This window comes from Poecile atricapillus, chromosome 5 (assembly GCF_030490865.1).
Source record: "Poecile atricapillus isolate bPoeAtr1 chromosome 5, bPoeAtr1.hap1, whole genome shotgun sequence".
Lineage (NCBI taxonomy): Eukaryota > Metazoa > Chordata > Aves > Passeriformes > Paridae > Poecile > Poecile atricapillus.
The window spans coordinates 26,442,488-26,464,823 of NC_081253.1; the positions used below are offsets into that span (position 1 = coordinate 26,442,488).

Here is a 22,336-nt window from a genome sequence, read left to right on the forward strand (position 1 = left end):
AAATATACATCAATCAAGTACAAAGGCTGGCATCAAAGCTATCAATTCGTGTTACAGCTGACTTCACTTGTATAACATGTTCTGTCTGCCCTACAGTAACAAACTTGTTTCAAACCAGGAATAAATATTTCAGCACAAATCTGAATAGGTCATGAGGAGACATTTCATAATCCTATGGAAATTCCTTGCAAATGATATTGGAATCTGCATGATTGCTAGATGAATGTCACTTACATATGCTATGGCTTCTGTAGCTCTTCTACTTTAAACATATTTTCCATGTAATAAAAGCTTTCTTAAATCAATCCCTGAACTGGTCACAGTCCTGAGTATTAGTTTCAGCTGTTTTAATGATGCTGTACAATTAAACTGTAAATCTAAAACTGATACCTTCATAAGACACTTATTTACACAGATACTGTAGAAATTAGAATAGAAAAAGGAGCCTTTAAAAAAATGAATATAAAGAAGTCTTCTGTCAATCTAATTTACTCAAATCCTGACCATACCATGAAATCCTATTAAATGAAAGGCAAAAGCTTCAAGTCCCATTAAGCAAGTAGAAATCTTTTTTTGCAAAACAAAAAATCAAAACTAAACTTGAGACAGACTCCTTTCTGACAGGTGTTCCCACTTTAACACATCACAAAATGTATGCAGTCACAGACAAGGTTTTCAAATGGTTCTTCTGGTTCCCAACTGGTCACCATCAAAGCATTCCTACACTTCATTGAAGACACTTTTAGCACATCCTTGTTTGGTCACTCAAAATTTAAGACACCCTCCATCACTAGTCTAGATTTAGGAATATGCAACTCTATAAGCTTCGTCAAAATGAAAATGTATAACCAGGACAAAAAAGAGGATTTATAATTGCAATTCAACTTCATGCTTTCAGCCTTAAGTCTGGTTTCATAGTTTGGTATTTTTCCCGTTGTTTTCCTTGCTTATTCCTTCTAACAACTCACAGATAATCACACTAGTTATGCCTCCGAGCAGATATTGTCCTACTATTGTTTTAGACAAGAGTTCTGGTTCCAAATCTATTCTTTAAAAAAGGAAATCCAAGTGAGTTCCATTAGTTACACGATACTTACACAACACACTTTCTATTTTTCTTTCTAAACTTCCATTTCCTGAAAGGTTTCAACACCTGGAAAGGTCTGTCAGGAGCCCAGCTCACTGCAAAAATATATGAAGTTGTCAAGTACTTGACCACATTTCTACCAAACAATCAAAACATAGCTCCATTACAGGTGTAAGCTGATTGCATTTGCAAGAACGTATTTGCATCTCAGAAAAACCTGCACCTATCTGGTAACTGGTTTCATTCCATAATCATCTAGAAAGAATGGAAAAGCTTGCCTTCCAATTTCATTTCAAGGGCCCTATCATAACAGAGGCTGGCATTGTGCCAACAGCACTTTTGGGAATAAGACATAACCCATTACAATGATTACAAAGACCTTAAGGCATTGGAAGAAATTCTGGCATCAGATGTGCTAGGCCACTCATCAGGTTTGGCTTAAGCAGTATAAATGCCTAAAAACTGACAATTTCAATTCTTATACAGGTAAAAAAAACCAAGAAAAAGCTCTTAATTTACCTGTTTATGTCCATCTATCAATTCATAAACTCACATGTAAGTGTGCAGGCATAAAATAAACATGTCCTTGATGAACATTTAGGTGACACATGATCTCAACTAATCAAATACTTTGTGCTGTGTCCCCTTATACAACAGGAAACTTCTGTTCCACAGCAATCATGGCACAGTGACTACACAGCCAGAGTCTTCTTAAATGTTGGACTGTGCTCACCCCCTGCTCTGAGTAGTCTACTGCAGATAATTTTACATACCAGCTCTGTGTAGGAACAAGCTCAGCAGAGTTGGGAGAACCTGCTCAGACTGATATCTTTAGTGCCTTATTTCGCTTGTCTGTTCTGTAGTATCCAGTGAAATCAAGGATTCTCAATTAATGAATTTTCCCCCCATTAGCAATTTTTAATTATTATTGTCTTCAGCACAGGTATCTAACACTCCAAGACTATTATGAAAAAAAAAAGAGTAATGTTAGTGCAGCTGAGCTACACACTGAAACCTCAAATTAGTTTCAAACCTTTTCCTTGATGCATTCCCTCCCACTGCTCTTGCTCACTATTCTCTTAGTGCCAGACAGAAGTCTCCCATTTAACCCTCCAAAGCTGGGCAGGAACAGCCTGCACCTCCCTTGGCTCTGTCTCCCTGTGCCAGCCAGAGCAGTGCTGGCAGGGCCTGGGGACGGCACCCCCAGAGCGCCTGGCACAGCGCTCAGAGACGTGTAATGCTGCTGGGCTGCAGTCTGTACTTATTTCACCCACACACAGTTTTAGTTTGCTGCAGAGATGCTATGAATGGCTCTGCAGCTGGGAGTGTCTCAGTGCTCTGCTCACCCAAACCCATGGTGGGGGCACGGCCCAGCCTGGCTGCAGGTAAAAAGGGCAGGATCTGTCTGCTGACAAAGGCAGAGAAGCTCATCTTCAGACTCATTTAAAAAAAAACTTCTCAAAAAGACAGTTAAAACATTTTACAAATGTTCATCTGTCACTGATTTCTCTACCTTTCCATGCCTTAATTGCAGTAAGTTTTCAGCAAGTTCTCTCTGCTTTCCCATAGCACTGTGGAACAACAGTGTCTGGACCTGCATCCAAAGGAAGAACACGTTCAGTGCAATTCACTGTGGCTCAGCATCATCCATTTTGCCTTAGTCACTGCAATTATATCCTCAGAGAAAAATGAAATGGAGAAAAAGAGAACCACAGTTCAAATACAACCAATTTGTATTTGCTGCAGTTTGAGTATCTACCCTGTCAGGAGTTCATTTTGGTGTGAATGTGGGTATTTTCTCCATGCTTGGGGGTTATTTTGTCTTGTTTCTCTATTGGGGAGGAGGGGGTGGATTTGGGTTTTGCTTCTTTTTGAAGTATTTATGTGTGTATTATTTTGGTTTTAGTTTTTTTAAAGAGTAAAACCCCCAAGGTCAAAGGAATACATATATAAAAACTGTGCTTCTGTTTTATAACACTAGTACTAATTTATTGGGGTTTAAAGTTCTATTTCTACATGCTTTTAGACCAGGTTAATGCTTTAATAGGAGAAACAGAACTACAACCAAGCAAAAATGATCGCAGTGGCTCCATGTTGGTTCAGCTGTCTAGAGCACATACCAGCAGTGTATTCCTTCAGACAGACACGCCCAATTTGTGAACAAATCAATAGACAAGGCACTGAATCACAATTCAAAGATAAAACAAAATAAGATAAAAAAAAATTATTTGGCACAGGGGGGAAAAAAAAATCACTTTCACTGCTACAGCTCCAACACTTGTATTTCCCCTTCCAGCATAAAGAAAGTTTTCCTGTTTTCACACAGGATGCAAGGATACCTTACACCCTTGCTCAAACAATAAATAGTTTTAAGTCAATATCAATGTCTGAAACAAGGAATTTTTTGCTAGTCTCAGAAAATACTTAGAGGCCTGCATGCGGATTCTAAATGAGCCTCATGCCACCAGTCCGAGAGAAGGCAAAAATCCAGGCCAAAGTCAAAAGCTGCATAATACCATTCACAGGTACTCCAGAAACTTTTGGGAAATAATAATGCAAAGAAACATACACGCAGTATTTTTTAGGCTCAGTCTTTCAAATAAATGCATAAAACTGTAGTGATTAAACATTTGAGTCCACCTCACTGGAATCTTCAAAGGAATTTTAAAAGAACTGGATCACAAACTCCTATCTCACTGCAGCTTGATATCGATGTCTTAGAAAAAGAAGTATTTTCTCACATCTCTAAGAAAATTACAAATCTGTCTTTCTACTTCAAAATAAGAGAAAAAAGCTAAAGCACAATTAAAAAAAATGCTAAGGTAATAGAAAATCTTCACACTTCCATCTTTCAATACATTCCTTGCCTTTAAAATTGAATTGCTAACTTCTCCCCCTCAGGACATATCTATACAGCAAATGTTTTTCCACTAATTTATTCTGCATGGAAGTATACTACACAAATAAACTGAAACAGGGTGGAACTCAGTAAGTCATACTTTAATGCTAATTAATATATTGATTTCTTTCAAATTAAGAAATGTGTTACAGAATAAAACATCTTAGTATCCCAAAAACAAAACAAACCAAGACTTCTGAGAAAGAAATGTATGGATTGTCTAAATAAATCTGATGTTCAGTTTTTCAAAAGATCAATATCTATTCTGATTTTGAAAACACTGAAGCTAAAAAACAACAAAAATCTGCAGACCTCTAACAGCTGACATGAAAAATCAGATCTCCTACCACAAATTTCAGTCCTAATGAGAATTGCAATAAGGGAAAAAAGGTCTCTGTCACACACAAAAATAGACACAACACTTGGTGTACCAACTCTAATGCTCATGTATTAGTGACCATAGCAACACCTCACCATTTATTTTATTTATTAAATACAAACCAGCAAAAATAATAATAGTGAATGGTACACATCAATAATAGCTAATTCAATATACTAAGGAAGGAAGGAACATTTCCAAAGCTATCACAGAAAGAGAACAAAACTGCAGCATGACTAAGAAGACTAACACCACAAAATACCGAGATAAAAAGACACAAAGAAATATTCAGTATGGGTATACAAACCTAGTTATGGACTGAGGAACTCTGTTCTTCATAACTTCATTTAGGTCTCCTTATAACTTTCTCAGGAACTCATCACATCCCAGTCTGACCTATTAGCCACAGTAAGCTTTCTTCATTATACAATCAACTCAAATGTAAACAGACTTTTGGTATCAACTTGAATCCCTGTTTAAGTACAATTATATTCACAGGAATCTTCACCAAGATTTTTGTGAATACACTGCCATCATCTTCCATTTGGACCACAACAATAGGAGTCATTCCATCTTGAAAATTACAGCTTTGGAAAAACCTGCAATTGGTGTATAATCAGGGGTAACATGACCAGGAGCACACTGATGGGATGCTTCCTGGGTTGGACAGGCTCCCCTGGATGCTCTATGAACTCTGTTTTTCAAGCACGTGTGTTCTGTTAGCAAGAAAGCCAAAAGATCACTTCAGGCAACTTCAAAACAACCCTGACATTTCAGTTCTTCAGAAATAATGGAGATATCTATAGCCAGGATGACATATGTCAGGAGCTAAATGCCCAGTTACAAAACTTCACATTCAGAATTCCAGAGTTAGTCACAAGTTCACAATCCAAACACTTGAGGCACTTAGCTGAATTTTCCAGTCACTCTTTTAATAAGAAGGACGTGAGCCTTTCCTTGTAAGGAAAACTAATTTAAAACACTGATCCCCAATATGAATCCACATGCAAAGATTTTGTCTGATATGATGAAAGGATGAAGGGAAAGAGACAATCCATAGCTTCTATCAACTATAGCTCCTAACCCTTTTTATACTCCTGACAAAAGATGGTCCACCAGCACAGTTGTGAAAGCAATCAAATCACACAAAGAAGAGTCACTTAGTGCATATACACAAAGATAAGCACACATAGTCTCAAGTTCAGGCTTTGGCTGCAGCACCTGCAAGCCAGATCCAAGCACGGTGCTGCCTGCAGCCTCTGCTCCCTGATTTGGGGGCAATGCTGCCATCTCCACTCACAGCCTGCTCTGCACCAGCCTCTGCTCTACAGGAGCCACCTGGCAGCTAACCTACATAATTCCAGCTCTTTTGCCTAAAAGTAATTCAAGTGTCCTTATAAACAACATCACACCGTTAAAAACCAAATGCTTTATTTACCTAGAGCTCCTAGGATTGTGCCAGACTGAAAGGTCATTAGCATTCTACCTCCAGCTAGCACCCTCTCTGAAGAGACACTGAATGCTGTACCATAAGGAATGGAGCCAGAAATCACTGTTAAGTGGTGTATTGGATTTTCTGGACCACATTATTTTTCAGATAAAGAAAAAAAATTACCAGAAACAGCTCAACAAGAAAATGTAATTAATGACCAACTTTGAAGGGCCAATATATTTTAAGTGTCTGCCTGGACTTTCAGTCTCCTCTGAGGCACTGTGCTGAGCTATAGCTGCAGCTCAGGTAAGACTGCAAAGAAGCTGGGCTAACAGGCTATTCCAAGAGTAAGTCAAATACCAAGAACCTAAAGCTTTCTTTTTAAATTGTATCCATCTCAAAACCATGACAGAGAATCAGATTTCTGTCAGCAAACTAGCACACAGGACAGAAACAAGTGAGGCTTACTGAAAATGTCTAATTAAGAAGCAAAAAAAAAGACATGAAAGGTTTTCTATGATGTAAACACTGATCTACACAGATGAGTCTAATAGCACCAAACAGCAAATAACCCAGTATTTATAAGTGATCTTCTGTTTTGCACTTGACAGCTCCAGTCCCAAGTCTGCCTCTTACTATGCCAACAGTCTGAGGACAAAGACTATTACTGTGCTGGGCACAGGGTAGGAATTTATTAGTAGTAGCTGGCAACACCTAGTAGTGCTTTATAACCAAACTTCACAGAGCTCTTGTTTTTTAATCTTAACTCCATTCACTGCAAGATTGTTCAAGAAAAGCAGAGACGAGCCATGCTAAAAATCCTGAGGAATGCTCTGTGGGTAACATGGCAGGACAAAGTGGGTTACAGGAAACAGCGCTCACAGCAGGCCCAGCAGCTCCAGGCTGCCAAGGGAGATACAACTGCAGTGTTTTGAAGCTAATGCCCTCTGTCAGGAGCTGGAGCTGCTGAGCAGCCTGTGCACAGCCATTTCTGCCATTCCAGCTCACTGCAAGGAGCCTCTAAGCATGACAAGACAAGGGAAAGCAGGAGATCAACACAGCCAATGTGAAAATAAACATTTGAAAAAGCACAGGGACGTAGACAAGCAGAACATCCACAAAACATAAACAGTGTTTCCATTTTGCTTGGCAATGACTTCAATGTACACTATCATGGCTAATTCAGTCAGTATACTTTGTTGAGCAGAGTTACCTAAACAAAATTCACAAGCCTTTAAAGGAGAAATGCTTCCACAGAGCTGTAGTCTTAAATCCCACTGAAATGCTGAAGTCTACCCAGTCTTAAAATATTTGAAGAATAGTTACTGAAGAGTATCACAATCAGAAAGCCTGTTGATCTATAATGTCACCCAGAAGTGCACTGGTACGTCAATCTGCCATCCAAAGAGCTCCTACCTATTTCTCAAGTGATTAACATTAAGTAGCAGTGTAGGGTTTGTTTAGAAAAATGATGATATTGCATATATGTATTACATTGCATATTGTAGAATGCGAATAAAGACATAAAAAGTATAGCACCCTTGTCTCTTCTCCACTTTGCCTTGAGTTGAGGCAAAACAATTCCTTATATGCAACCTTTATTGTTTAAATAAAGTCCAGCTTTCCACTAATGCATTCTGAAAGAGTATAATTCTTAGAAGCCTTATCTACTTTTACTGTGTGTCTATAAGGTGCTCACAATAAAGCCCCAATGCACACTGTCACAAAAGGTATCAGCTAATGATGACACTGAATGTATTATACAACAACATAAAGGTCTGCCAGTAGTCAGCATTCCCACCAAAAGGAAACAGTATCTTTACTATATTTGTATTACCCAAAGATATTTGCAGATCTTTAAACTCTTAGAAGTGCATAAAACATAAGCAAGTAATTTCCAGCTGAGATGCAAATCAGTGCCTCAGGAACTGCACATGATACAAGACTGTGAATCACTTTTTTACAGATACTGGTCAACTTAAAATGCGCATTTTCACTAATACTGAAGGTGGCAAAACCAGTGACTACATTACAAAAAAATTTCCATTCTTAAATGTAGATCTTAAATGTGAATAAAATAGTCACTGTGGAGTACTAGAAACAAGCAGGCTACTTCAAGGACGATAAAGATGCAGATCAGACAATTGTATCAAACAAACAAGCTGAAAGTTACGCTCACAGGTACTTGAGGAATTGAAATCTCTAAGGACTCAAGAAAAATAGATGTAGCCCTCTGAAACACAGCACAAATATAGCTCTAGCACATCACAAACACACAATACTGCAGCATCATGATACAGAAAAAATCCCACCTTGCATCCAGAAAAAGCCCTTTTTAGATTCCTGCACATGTTTAAGAGAACTTTGCAAAGATCCTTGCTCTTGGTCCTCCAGGTCACTACTAATTCCTTCAGTTACCTTTCCTATCAAGTGTGCTCCAACAGGAGTGTGACAAAGCAATAAGGAATGTACTCGTAAAAGGAAAAAAAAAAAAAAGAGGGTTTGGGTTATTGGTTTTTTTGTAAAAATAATATTTGAAATGTTTCTGCTTTTTCAAACAAACATGTTTGCTCTTTTAACATGGTTTTCAGCATTTTGTGGGTTTGGTGCATAGCAGAAATTTAAAAACATTTCCAAAACATTTAAATGTCAGTGCAAGTAAAACACTTCAATTTCATCTTCCTGATTAAATGTTTCTGTAACAGAAAAAAGTTTACACATATAGTTTTCTGCCTAAGGAGGTTCTGCCTTCACAGCTAACATTTCATATGCAAGACTCCAATTTCACATCAAAGCTTTACTTTTAAATTCAGTAAAGATTCAAATTTCATCTCAGGAGACTATGATGTCTTAGAAGTTGAAACAGTAAGTGCCGCTACCAACAATCTTTAAGAGACTCTGCTTTTGACAGATTCAGTTTTAATGGGAAACTGAACTTACTCGACAAGCATTACCAGTTATCTTGAGAGACTTGCAAAACATTCCACTGCTTCTACAGAAGTTAAGGCTTTCATTTGGATTTCGAAATAACCTTCTAATTCAATTGCTTCAATAACTTTCACTTCTATTCTTTCTCCCCTGCACTAATCCACAGCACCATCACTTTTCTCTCAGTTGCAAGGGCACAAGATATAGTCTTAATTAGCCCACATTTCCAAAATCTTAGCACTAAGCACTTGTAGCAATGTGTACCCCGTGTCACAGCCCCCTTTGCAGTTAATTAACTTATTGTAACCAAATATACAGCAAAAAATGCCCCACTAAGCACTAAATTTTAGACAGAAAGGCAACTGAAGGTTCAGGAAAATACAGCTTTGTCAACAGCTGGCTAAAAATCCAAATATTTCATAATGAAGCCAGCATATTAAAGAATTCTTTAAAAAAAAAGCCCTACAGTTAATTTTCCCCCTCTATCAGCTGCTCCACATACAATCTTCATGAGAAAATCTCCTTGCACATTGACCACTATCTCCTTCGGCAGCTCAGCATCTTCATTTTCTACAGTGCCCTAAAGCAACTTCCTCAGAGGCACAGTATCATCCTCTTGCATCAAATGCTTAGCTGTCTCAAAGTAAACTCCTTTTTTTAGGAGATCTTAAGGCCCTTAATCACTGTCTTAATATCTCCTCCCCTGCCTTATAACACAGTGAAGGTACATTAACAATACACAATGCCTTGTCCCCTCACTGAAGGAAGAGGTGCCTGACTCCAAATCATTTCCAGGGTAAAAGTTTCAATCCTATATCAGTGTAGATCACTCCCACCTTCATCTTTTAAAACCTTTTTGCCACCTTGCAAAGGTTTGCAATTTCCTCTTTATATCTAAATCACCTGAAAACAAAAAGAATAATACACATGAAGGAAAAAGCTTATTTACAGAATGTTTTTTTAGATTAGGCAGATCAGAAATCAAAGACCAGCTTAAACATCGCTACAAACTTAGCTGATCAGGTGCCGCAACCCAGCTGAAGCAAATGTATTTCAGTTTTAAATTAATATCAGATGCTGATCTCCAGAAAAAGCCATTCAAGACAACTGAGAGTGAGCAGGGCCACAGCTTTCCAAAAAAGCCTGACATGATCTAATTCCTCCTCAGTGGGAGTTAGATTGGGCCACGTGCCCACAGCTACGTGAGTCTAACTGCTGCCTCTCAAAAACGGTGGTTAAATGAAAACTGTCTCATTACTATCATAATTAACCAGTCCCAGGCACATACATTAGTAATGACTTCTTTTTTTTTTAATGGTAGCTTTTGTCAAAGTTTCCACACAATTCCATGAGCACTTCAAGACAGACCTTTACATACCTATTTTATAGAGGTAGCAAGAAGGCTGGCAAAGAGAGGCAAGAATGTTACACTGGAAAGATAGCCTGTCATCAGTGTTTCAGAGTGAGAAATAATTCCCTTGACTGTGTGAGGTGGTCTCTTTCTATCCACAACTCAGTGCTTTTATTCAACAAAGGTTCCCTACATCCTCTAAAAACTGCAGCCACCATTTGCTGTTATGAGATGAAAACCCTATATAATTTTCAACTGCATGTATCAGTAACTGCTCAACTTTTGCTGCCAGGAGTTTTTTCTATATATCACACAAATACACCACCTGTCATAGAAAAATACATTCTTCACACTCATTTGCTGCTACATTAATTTATTTGCAGCACCAGGAAGCAGCCTTGAGGGGAAAAAAAATTAAAAATTGCTCTTTCATCTTGATGTTATTTTAACATGAATGTTTCATTACAGCAATATATCTGTGACCAACAAGGGAGATCATTTAAGTCTTTAGTTACTTAATTTCTATTTAAATAGCTATTATGAATGATTGAGGAACTACTGAATTTGTCTTCAAAACAGTGTCAGAATTTAGGAAGCATTCTGTACTCATAACTGGCAGATATTTAGCAAGTCTGACTAAATATATGACAAAGCTAACAAAGTGAACACATCTCAAAACACTGACTCAGGAAGCCACAGTTGGCACTTTTTAGATAGGGTTACGTGGTATATGAATATACTGGCTGAAGCTGAGATGGAATATTTTTGGTCAATTTTTTGTGAAAATAAGAAATGGAAAAATGGTGAATCTCTCCATGAGTGATTTATCACAGAAGAAGAAAGTATATCTTCCCCCAAAAGTGCGAGTTAAATAGAGGATGAGTGGTTGTTTCTGAAACTCTGCATTTGAGTAGCTCCAAACTCCACAGGCAAATCCTGAAATGAGAAATAAACACCATTCTCCAACCACTACTTCTCCTGGCATCAGGAAACAGCTATCTTAATCTCTGCCTTTTTAATACCTCCCAAGACTGTGGGTTCTAGACTATCACCCATCCTACAGCATTTGCAAAATTCTACCTGGAGGGATTAGCAACCAACAGCTACTCAAATCTGCCTGGATTATCTTTAAGATAGAAGAGATGAGTATTTTGACTACTCAGATGTATGATTGCTTCAAATTACCAGCTGCACATTAACAAGCAATAAGGATTAAATTTCAGGCTTCAAGAACCTGCTTGTCCTCAATGTTATTTTTCATTTTCATAAAAATTTTGTTACAAGACAGGTTGGGCTACATGTATTTATACCCTAATCAAACATGAATTTAAAAAAAGAAAAAGCAAGCTGTTCTGTTCTACACAGATACAGTTGCGAGATAAATGTTTTGACATCCTAAAAACAACAGTGACATTATCTTAAATATTACACTTAATTTTTCTAATTGCTATATGTTATGACAATGATAATTTGATATATCTAACATGTGTTTAGATCTTAATTTTGTCTTCTTGAATCATTTATCGTCTAGCTGTATCTTTCAACACACTACTGTTAAGCCTCATAGAAAAATTGTAGCTAAAGGATTTAAAGTTGAAGTAATTTTTATAATCCTCCACTATTTTTCTGGATGGATTTAGTTCAAGGGCCTAACAGTACTCTGCTGTTTCCACAGATCTTTCATATAGCTGTAAGAAAGCATCTTTAAAAGAACAATTGTAATTTTCCTTAAAAATTAAGCTTTAAATTGATTAGGGTCATCAGCAAGGTGTTCAGGCTCCATCAGTTTTTAAACTACAGCTGAATTTCTACTTGTCATTCCAGGAACTTTTTATTCTGTGTGATTTTACTTAAAATGAGAAGAAAAACATTTACAAATACTTAAGTTAACTGTTGGCTGAATTCATCAGGCTTCACATACTTGTGCACCAGTCACCTCCACTTCAAAATTTCCAGGATCGTAAGTATGGTTCTAGGAGGTCTCATACCTTACTTTGGGCCATTCAAGAACTATTTATCAAAAACATAGATGAAAACTAGTGCTCTTACAGTTCACAGGTTATAGTGAAATAATCTTCCGCAGAAGATTTCCCATGTGACTGTGACCTGTTCAATTTAATAATCTAAAAGGTATGGTAACACAGATTGCCACAGCCTGTGCAGCTAACCTTGCTAATGTCCTTACAGCATTCTGTCAACTCTAAGAGAAAGGCTGGAAGAGTGCCCAAGAAAGGTATCCAGTAGCTAATACAAACCTTCCCAACAACTCTATAAAAACTCAAACCTTGCCAAAGCAAGAATTCTGTACTTAATGTGCCAAAATATAATCTTACAGCACCAGAATGGGTTCTGGAAGGAGCTGACAAACCGTGAACACTCCACCACTGGAAATGGAACATCACAGGGGTCTGTGTGCTGCAGCCTTCCTGCTTTTTCACCCCTCCAGCTCTCTCAAGTATCCTGTACCTCCACACAGTGCTAGCAGAGTGCTGGATATGAACTGCCAGGAGCAGCCCTGTCTCTGTTGGATGCAGCAATGGTAGAGCTTTACAAATAAAACACAAAGTGGCAAATGAGGCCATTCTTGCTGCTGGAATGGCCCATCTCCATCTCTTAACCCAGCCAAAGCAGACAGACAACTGTGCTCTGAAGCAACCTACTTTGCTTGTGCTTATGCCTAAAGCCAAATTTGCCTATTATGAAAATGGAAAGTGACACAATAACACAAAACAGTTTGGAGTCAGTAGATATGCACGCTGCAGCACTCAATTACAGCTGGGTGAATTAAGGACTGTTTTACAGATTTAATTCCCTCCCCCACCTGTGGAGGAAGCCCAGTCCTCTGACAGATCCCTGGAGATCTACCCCTGAAGATAAGACAAAGCTGCCTCCCAGACCCAGCCGCAACACCCACCCACTTTGCAAGTTAAGATAGATCTTTCGCTATCAAAAATTCTATTTAAAACTATTTGAAGATCTTATCACTCAACAACTGAATTAATTCAGCTTGTAATTTTTATCCTTTGAGAAGAACAAGCACAAATCATTTTGTAAGAACCTGGTCTTCCTGTTTTGGGGGGACAGAAAGGGACAAGGAATTACCCTTACACCTGGTTTTCCTCCTATCTAATTTTCCTGCACAACACTAACTCCAGTCACATTTGGGAAGCCAAATCTGGTGACTCTTACCAAAGTCAAGCAGAGTCTGTTCTGCACTGCACAGTGACACTGATTCCAAATGGTGATTGTTCACTGGTTCTACAAACAGTACTGTCAACCAAAAGGCAGCATGTTCTACCAACTTTCTTTACCCATTCATACTGTGCACACTTTCCAAGTTACAGACTGCTGGTTTTTAATGCCAAACCCTCATTTTGATCCAACTTCCTTACAAATATTAGGCCTTACAGCCATTTTTGAAAGCAGCAGTGATCCGTATCTACACACTGAAGTTAATTTCAATACTATCATTCCTAAACACAAACTTCTTTTTGCATTCCACAGCTGTAAATGCTATCCAATTATACGCCTTCATTTCACAAAATACTTTCCACTGATAAAATAACTCTTGACATACAGAACAGTTATACCTGCACTTACATACCTAACTTTATTCAACTTCCCTTTCACAATTCCTATTTAGAAAAGGCTATCCAAATGTTTAGATTAGGCCACTAACTCAACTTCTTTACAGGTTCTTAACTTTTGGAACAACATAAGAGTGCACCTGCTAGTTAAGATCTTGCTTCTGTCATACCAAGTTAAGGGGTCTGATCCCTTGATTTGGTCTGTATGTCAGGCTGATTTTATAATAAACAACTGAACAGAAAATGACTCAAACTAGTATTCTTTGAATTTTATGTCAAAGTTAGCCCTTAGCAGAGATACGCAAAAGGAAGAAGTCAGATTTCAGAGGCTGTTGGAGAGAACTTCAGCAGTCTGATACAAGACTGGTTCTACCACTCAAAATTACCTGTGATTCATGACTGACCAGACAGGCCAAACTTTCCAAAAGTACTGTAGCTTTAATGAAACCACTGGCCTGTTCTCAAGAGAAGTCATGAATCTTCTGCATACCTCCACAGGCTTATGAAGCTGGGCATCCAAATATCAAAACACACAAGATTAGAGACCATTTTGAAAAATATAAGCTGCATTCATAAGTTGCCTATACAAACAATCCTCTTGTGTAAGCATTTAGCTCATTCTTTGTGGAGCAATGTGGAATATGAGAGTAACAAACTACCTAAGGGAAAGCTCTGTTCTGTTTGCCATCTCTGTGACACAGAAAGGTCACAGGTTTCACATTTAACAGTACCAAAAAAGAAGGCTCTTTCCCTAAAATCTTTATACCATGAAATGACAGAGACACAAACATCTGACTTACTGTAAGGTGTTGTATCAGTAGGGTCAGGAGGAGGGAAGTTTTCTGTGAAGTTGACATTACACAAGTCTGTACTACAGCAGCAGAAGCGGTATGTTCCATTCTGAATCAAGGAAGGGGTGGTCGTAACTATACACTCTTCAAAGTGACACTCCTGTGGGTCTCCTATATGAGACCAGCAACCTGTAAAAAGCAGCAAATGACAGATTTTTATTTTTTTTAATTAAGCATAAAATTAGTTCTACTGACTGGATAAACACACCTACATAAATCCATACATTACCTAATTAAACATTACAGAGTGGGGTGAAAACAGTTATCATAACTTGCTTGTCTGACTTTACTACTACCTTTTAAACCAAAACCTGAAGAATATCTTTTAGAACTCCCCATAGCCAAGGAGAAGAAAATGTGGGCAGGGATGAAGGCCAACATCAGAAGTGTCTAGCTATTGCCTAAATACGATAAAACCTGAATTCCTGAGCCTTCTAAGCAGAAATATTCCATTCCTCATCTCTCTGATACCACAGACCATATCACCACTCTCTGGTCCACAGTGTAAATGAATTGTGACTTAGTCCCTTCCTTAGGCCACAAGACTGCATCTACAGCTTGGTGCTTCTTGCATAATTTTCAAAATTCTGCCCTTCCACATTGTCAGCATCACTGGACTTTTCTACAGGATCACAACTTATTGCCTGGTTAATAGCAGGTCCTTTGTCCCTGCAGCAACTGTTTGTTCCCAAGTATGGTCAACAGCAGTTAAATGTCATTTATCCACAAATACCTGGAAGGGAAAGAGGCAGCAGTGGGGCAGAGGTGAGCAGTCAGGCTGCTCCCTTCAGCAGATTGCAAGATCAAACAGCAGTCATGGACTACAGCTCCACAGGCTATTTGTAAATACCAGCTGCATTGTCATTCAGCCTTATACTACATCAACTTGCATCCAAGTAAAAAAGAGCAGAGTCCCTGAGAATGGTCATCAAAACATGCCTCCAGAAACTGCAAAGCCCTTCACCCCTCCTATGTTCATCCTCCTCACAGAACTGCACTTAATTACAGTAGATATGTGAACTATAGCTGCAATTTCCTTTGTAAACAAACATCTAATCAATATGAACATACACTTTTTACTTAATACGACACTTACTATTAAATTTATTGATATATATACTGAAATTCAAGAAAGCCATCCTCCTCTGGACCTTGTAAGTAACAAGAAATTTGAATGTTTTTTTTCAGCTGTGCATTGATGTCTTTTAGAAGTCATTCATTTCAAACAAACTTTCTGTTCACACTTAAAAATGTTAAATGGGAAGTTTAAAACTATGCATTTGTACAATGTGCAAGAAGTCTAGTTTTGCAGTTGTGCAGCTTTGTATCAGCTGGCTAGATCACAAAGAAATGAAGTAAATAAGAAAACTACTGCACTAAAACTGAACTATTACATACCTTGTTTTACAAGATGTATGTCTCCTTCTCGTGTTTTTTCCCAAAGTCCATAGCAGGTACTACCTTTCATGCACAAAATTGTGCCATTCTCCTGGGAGATTCGGCTCTCACTGATTCCATGATCCTGCTGATATGGGTCCTTAAATGCACACAGCCGCTCCTCACTCTGTGTAGCTTTAGCCAAAGAAAGAAAAAATAATTTTTGATTCTGTGCATGAAATATTAACTTTAACAAAAAGATTATTAAGGTCTTCTGAAAAGATACATTCAAAAAAAGATAGATGTGTAACTACAAGGCACTTAGATACTACTCAGAAGTACAGCTCAGCAAACACAGTAAGAATTTGTACTACATATTTCAACAACTAGATTTCATCCAGTTCTTTAACTCCCATCAAAGCACTGGCAGCAAAAAGATGCAAGATGAAGTAGATTGGTCTTTTGGGAAAAACACATTTTGAACTTAAAGTGAAATTATAGCATATGTAATTGTAAATTATTAAAGGTTCTGTATAAAATATCTTCTCACACATGGTTTATTTCTTTGATCATTCTTGAGCAGTGGCCCCAAAGAAGCCATGCTTCAGGAAGGCAGACTTACTGCAAAAACACTGCTTCATGTGTCACCAGCATGGGTTATGAGGTAAGAAAAAACAAGAGACTGGGATACATGCATCTCAATTTCAAGGTTATTACTATTCACTAGGAGTCAAAAATTTGTAATTCTTTTATGCTGAGACAACCATAAATTGCTGCTCTATTCAGGCCAGCATTCTGTCAGTGTTTCCCAGTTTATTCTGTGGCAGCAGCAACTAAAATAGCACAATTTAGCTGATTTTTCTACTGGTCTGATAGAGCGTGTGCGATCAGTTGAGCTGCGTATCAGCTCAGCGGCGATAAAACTCTCAGCTGAGGAGACAGGAACTTCTTAAACCACTGTAATCCAATCACCTGCAGCCCCACACGCTCCAAGAACCTGGCTGGCAGTCCACGCTGCTCACTCACCTCTCTGAACTCTGGTCAGTGCACTATTAACACTTAACTTCTGTAAGTTCTGCAGTGATAAATACATTTATTATGAAGCAGTGACTTATTGGATATTCAGAAAGTCAGTTGCCTAAACTTCATATCCAATTTTTTTTTTTTTAAATCTCTCTGAGCAGAGCTAGTCAAGTTACTGAGTACAAAAAGGTCACACATTAACAGGCAGCACATGCTGCCTCCAGCAGAACTTGCCAGTTGCGCGCTGCAGTTTTATTCTCAGAACAGCTGAGTATGCCAGGCGTGAAGCATCTGTCCTGCATTCTCTGCTCCGTGACATGGGACTGGCCAAGAAACAATGTATGAAAAGGACAGGACCCCACTGCTGTAAGGGAACTGGATCTCACTAACTTTTTGAAAATTCAAAGAAGAAAAAACTATCACAGAACTACAATTTTCAAGACACAATGGGACCAAAGTATACGGCCTTGTGAAATAGGACATATCTGCAGAGGGACAGTAGGAAGGTTTTAAAACCTGTTGCATATGATAGCTGAGTGGGGCTAAGACCATCCAAGATCTGGGTGTTTACCAAATGCTCAAACTGCTGCAAGATAAGCCCTTTCATAACTTGCCTTTGTGAAAAATTAATTTAAAAGAACAGAATTTATGAAACTGCCACACAAATCTGGTTTCCTTATTTAAAAATAAAAGTAATTCTAGGAAAGTCTACTTTAATAATACCTCAATATGTTAAAAAAAAAATAAATCTTTGAATCCATGAACTAAGAGAAGAAAAAAGACCAAAACAAACCAAAACCTTTTGAGTTTGCCTTGGACTCGGAAAACAAATAATGACATGTATCATGTCTGTGCTCCACCAACTGAGACAACTTTAATTGCTTCCTTTTGAGGCCTCTTAATCTTTCTATAAAACTTCTAGGATCAAGTTTGAGAGGTAAGAATATGAGAAGATACTCAAAAAAAGAGAAGTTATTAAGAGTCATGCTAGATGCTGTCCAACCATACATGTACTACAGGAAGTAAAAGTAACTACCAAAGGCTTTTCTGATTTAAAATTTATAAGAATACCTCTGGAGGGAAGGATGGGGCACGCATGAGAAAATACAACATAGAGCTGGCAACCTGAGTGTCCATCAATTTTCTTGCAAAGTAATAAAAATACGAGTTAACTTGACACAATTTAATGTCAGATTATCTCAGTGGGAAACTTTTCCAACAAAAAATAAAGGTTACTCATCCAACAACTAGAGTTTTCATGCTGATCACTGCACATTCCTGCTTCAATTACAACTTGGAGAAGCACAGCCCCTGTGGGAGCAGTACCCACTGCAATACTCTGCTGACCCCTGCCCCTTCCCCCATGGCACAGAACATCTGGAGAACAGGGGACATGGAACAAAAGCTACTTTATTTTTCTCTATGGCCTCTGTATGTTCATTGTTGAAGTTGTAATGCCGAAGAAAATTGGGTAGGGCATTTAGATGTACAGAAACCGTCTTGCAGAACAACAGAATAGATGAGCTGCTTCACTTACTGCTCATGATTTCAGTACATTCCTGCTCTGGGATTTCTTTCTTCCAGGCAGTGGAAACTAGTCAGATTTAAAAACTTTTAGTACTGGAATACTTCTAGGTCAGGTCTTGAAAGCAGCCTCTAGCCTAGGTGAGTACGCTTGTGTGCCTTAAACTTTGCCCAAAAGAAGTACTACAAAATACTACTACAAAAACCACACCAAAGTGCCAGAGTGCCTCTTTATAAAGTTGACCTATTTCAACAGAAATCTTACACTTCAAAGTAAAATACTGTTGCTCATTTGGATTTCCACATGGATGATGTTTGTCAGTTTTCAGTCATCATGGAAGCCAACAGGTATGCAGGCTGCATTCAGAGCTGAAACACATCCCCTGTCCTGTGGGAGCTGAGCCCCTGCAATGTTTGAGGGCAGCCACTCACACTCTTTGTAGCAGCTTAGCTGGAAACAATTCCAAAGCTGCTTTTCCATGCTTGGAGATATTCAAAAACTGTCTACATATGGTGCCAGGCAGCTGGCTCCGGGTGACCCTGCTTCAGCAACGAGTTGGATGAGATGGCTTTCAGAGGTCCCTCTCAACCTCAGCCATTCTGCAATTCTTACATGTCTCCAAGTACCCAATGTGCAGCAAACAAGACACAAAAATTATTTCTCAGCTGGGCTACTTTGCTCTTTTTTGTCTCCAAGGCAAGCGAGATGGTACGGCAAGACTAGAACTACTGGATTCTCTAGTTTGTCTTCAGTTCAAATAGATCCAAATAGACCCAAGGAAATACCTTAATGTTAAGATCTTCATTAAACAACAAGAGCAATTAAAATAAATAACTTATCCTATGAAGACTGAGGCTCCTGAACTGCTCTATTTGAATACATCCAGTTCATTTGCTACCTGTCAGAAACATGAAGGGCAAAGTCCCTGCAGACATGTGTGCTCACCAGATATTAGGGAGCTGTGAGCAGTTCACTGTACAGTGCTCTTTTCCTTACAGATTTCACAGACCCAAGATACACTAGCAATGTATTCTGAAATCAGCAAAATGCAGAAGCCATTTACAGATCAAGCTATGCAGTTAATCTGCCCAGACATGAAACGTCCCAGCATACAAACACAACCAAGACCTAGCACTTAAGTGGCAGCACAGATTTATAGGATGTCTGCTGCATGGCTGAAGTCATCCTTTAAAACCCTGAATTTACCTTTATATGGCAAATTTCTGAGTAAACTCTGTTTTTTGATCCCATAGAACTCATTAGACATTCAGATCTTTTCTAATTAATCCGTTAATGAAATTTCATGAGAGATCTTGAAATAAATAAATGGCAAGTGAATGCCTACATGTCATACACCACTGAAAAATTTGCTACTGGAGAAACTGTAGAAGCAACAGATAGGCTGACAGAAGAGGACAAAAAGTAAAACTTACACAACAAATTATGAAGGAATTGTAATGAAATGTCAATTTTCCATTCCTCTTGTATTGCATACCAGTCAATGTCAAAATAATCCAATAGAAATAATAAAATGAACTCCAACTTCTGTTCTCTCATCCTACAGAGATTTCTAACAAAGACAAGAGGGGAAGGCACCATTCCCACAAGTTTTACCAAGGGAAAAACCAACAGGAGCGCAACAAGCTCTTCAATGCCCTATCACAAACCAGAAAAAAACCCCAAACCTCAAAATAAGTTTTGTTGCTCTCCATCCCATTTTACACCTCTATGTATACAAAAAAATGCTTTTATATTTTATGTTCAGTTTCAGAAACAAACATGAGCGGCATTCGAATGGAATATGGGTGCTCCAAGCAGTCATCTAAGAAAGAGTAAATGTTCTCAGCTTTCTGCTCAGCTGCCACTACCGGTGAGTCTGATCACCACACGCGCTTGTAACAGATTTTACTTGAATCAAATGTGAAAACTTATTGTCATATTCCAATTACTCTCCTGGAATCACAAAGGAACTGGGAATTGCCCATTGTTTCCCAAGTTTGTCCTGTGGCTGACGCTTACTGCTGCAGTGGTCTGGGGGCACAGAGCTCACCCCCATAACACCATACAACCCTGAGAAAGAAGAGCAGGGTTTCAGAAATTCCCTTTCAGCATACGGCTCAGGTTTTTATGTGATTTACCATCCTACAATTTGTCAGTTCTACTGTCAACAACGAAAATCTGAACATTATCATGGAAAAAATGCTATATAGATGTTCTCAATATTTTCTCTCTGTAATCATGATGTTATTTCCAGCTGCTCAGAAACAGAGAACTGATTCACACTGATAAGTGACTTCTGTCTGTTTACTACATAAAATACCCTGAGATGTTTACTATTTGAGTATTTGCCTTTTTTCCCCACTAAAGATATTTCTGAACAGCAAAGATCAGAAAAAAATAACAAGTGCATCTACTATGGCAGAAATACTGTATGTTACTAACACAAAATTCATCCATACTAGGATGAGTTTAAACAAATGAAAACGTCACTATTGTTTTTAATATAGTAATTCTTTCACAATCACTGTGTGTTCTAGGAAAACAACTACTGAAAACAATGAAAGAGAAATACCAAAAGTTACAGGAATCCAACTGCAAATCCTTAGAACATGAGTCATGTTTTCACTAATAGCATCGGAAGTCACTTCCATTAGTACTTAACTGATGCTTCCTGACCTTGCATCTATTCAATGCAGTACATAGAATTCACATCAAGTGCAAAGTGAGGGGGAAAAGAAAAAAAGACTCCAATGTTACTCAAATGCTACTCCATGCTCTAATCATTGGGATTAAAGATAATAAAGAAAACACTTGTCACTTTATGATTAATGCCAGGCAAAACATTTTGTGACTCAACAGTCACAAATGAAAGAATGTGAGAACAGTCTGAAGACAAACCTGCACACAGTCTACAAGAACAGACCCGCTGGCATCACAGACCACACACAGCGTACCATGTTGGTAATCACACCAATTGCACTTAAGTTCATATAGGTGACAACTTAGAAAGACAAAAAAAGCAAAAGGTTTCTGAGCATTTGTTTGCCTGTAATGTGATTTCTTTAAATACAGGCCACTACACATTCAGCTTGGAATCTCAGTAGGCTGCAACAGATTTATTTTCAAAGATCGACGTTTTTTCTGTAGCTTGTCCTTTCAATTAGCAAGATTTTCATCAGAACACCCATAGACACATAATCTGTTTTATTTTGGCCCTGTCAGCTTTCTGTGGAGCTCTTTATTTACACAATAGGGGGAAACATCATTGCCCTCGAGACAGGGTTATGAGACAGCTTGTGTTATGAAGACACATGCTATTATAAGGAAGGTATACATCAGGAAGTTCCTCTGAGTATATCTTTTCAAATTCTGATAGCTGAATTCTCTTGTGATATATAGAGAAACAGATTCTTGAAGAAATCATCACTTAGCAAAAAATCTAATGTTGCTTTTCTTATTTTTTTCTCCTCAGAGGCTTTAATTACAATTATTTCTAAATGTGTATTGACTTATATTAAAATATATCATAAGCAGATGTCTTTTGAAGGAAGTAATGCTCCTCCAAGACAGACCATCCTCAATACCAACTAAGAGTGGGAGGAAAAAAAGCTAAACTACTGGTAATCTTTCACATATTTCTACTTCCAGTATTCTATTTCATAGAATGTTTGACCAGGGCTCTGCACTGACTGCTCAGAAAAACAAATATATTGTCTGCCTAAGGATTAGGCATGAGAACATGCCTAAGGAAGGTCTAAACCAACCTGAAATGGCCTGAAGACTTTCTGAGCAGGAGGTCAGGAGCAGCACAGCGGAACACAAAGCCAGGGAATGTTTGGTCAGGCAGGCTGCACAGCCTATTGCTTTACAGCAAACTTCCATATCAGAAGTCCTCCA

At 38.3% G+C, this 22,336-nt stretch overlaps 1 protein-coding gene across 2 annotated transcripts in view; it reads right to left on the reverse strand.

Moving 5' to 3' along the window:
• BMPR2 (bone morphogenetic protein receptor type 2) overlaps window positions 1-22,336 on the reverse strand; it is a 104,117-nt gene that overhangs the window by 36,594 nt on the left and 45,187 nt on the right. For both annotated transcript variants that reach the window (XM_058839451.1, XM_058839450.1), the window contains exons 2-3: window positions 15,913-16,086; window positions 14,464-14,643 (exon numbers count right to left, since the gene is read on the reverse strand). In XM_058839451.1, coding sequence (XP_058695434.1) covers window positions 14,464-14,643; window positions 15,913-16,086 — 354 coding nt within the window. The remainder of the gene's footprint in view (window positions 1-14,463; window positions 14,644-15,912; window positions 16,087-22,336) is intronic.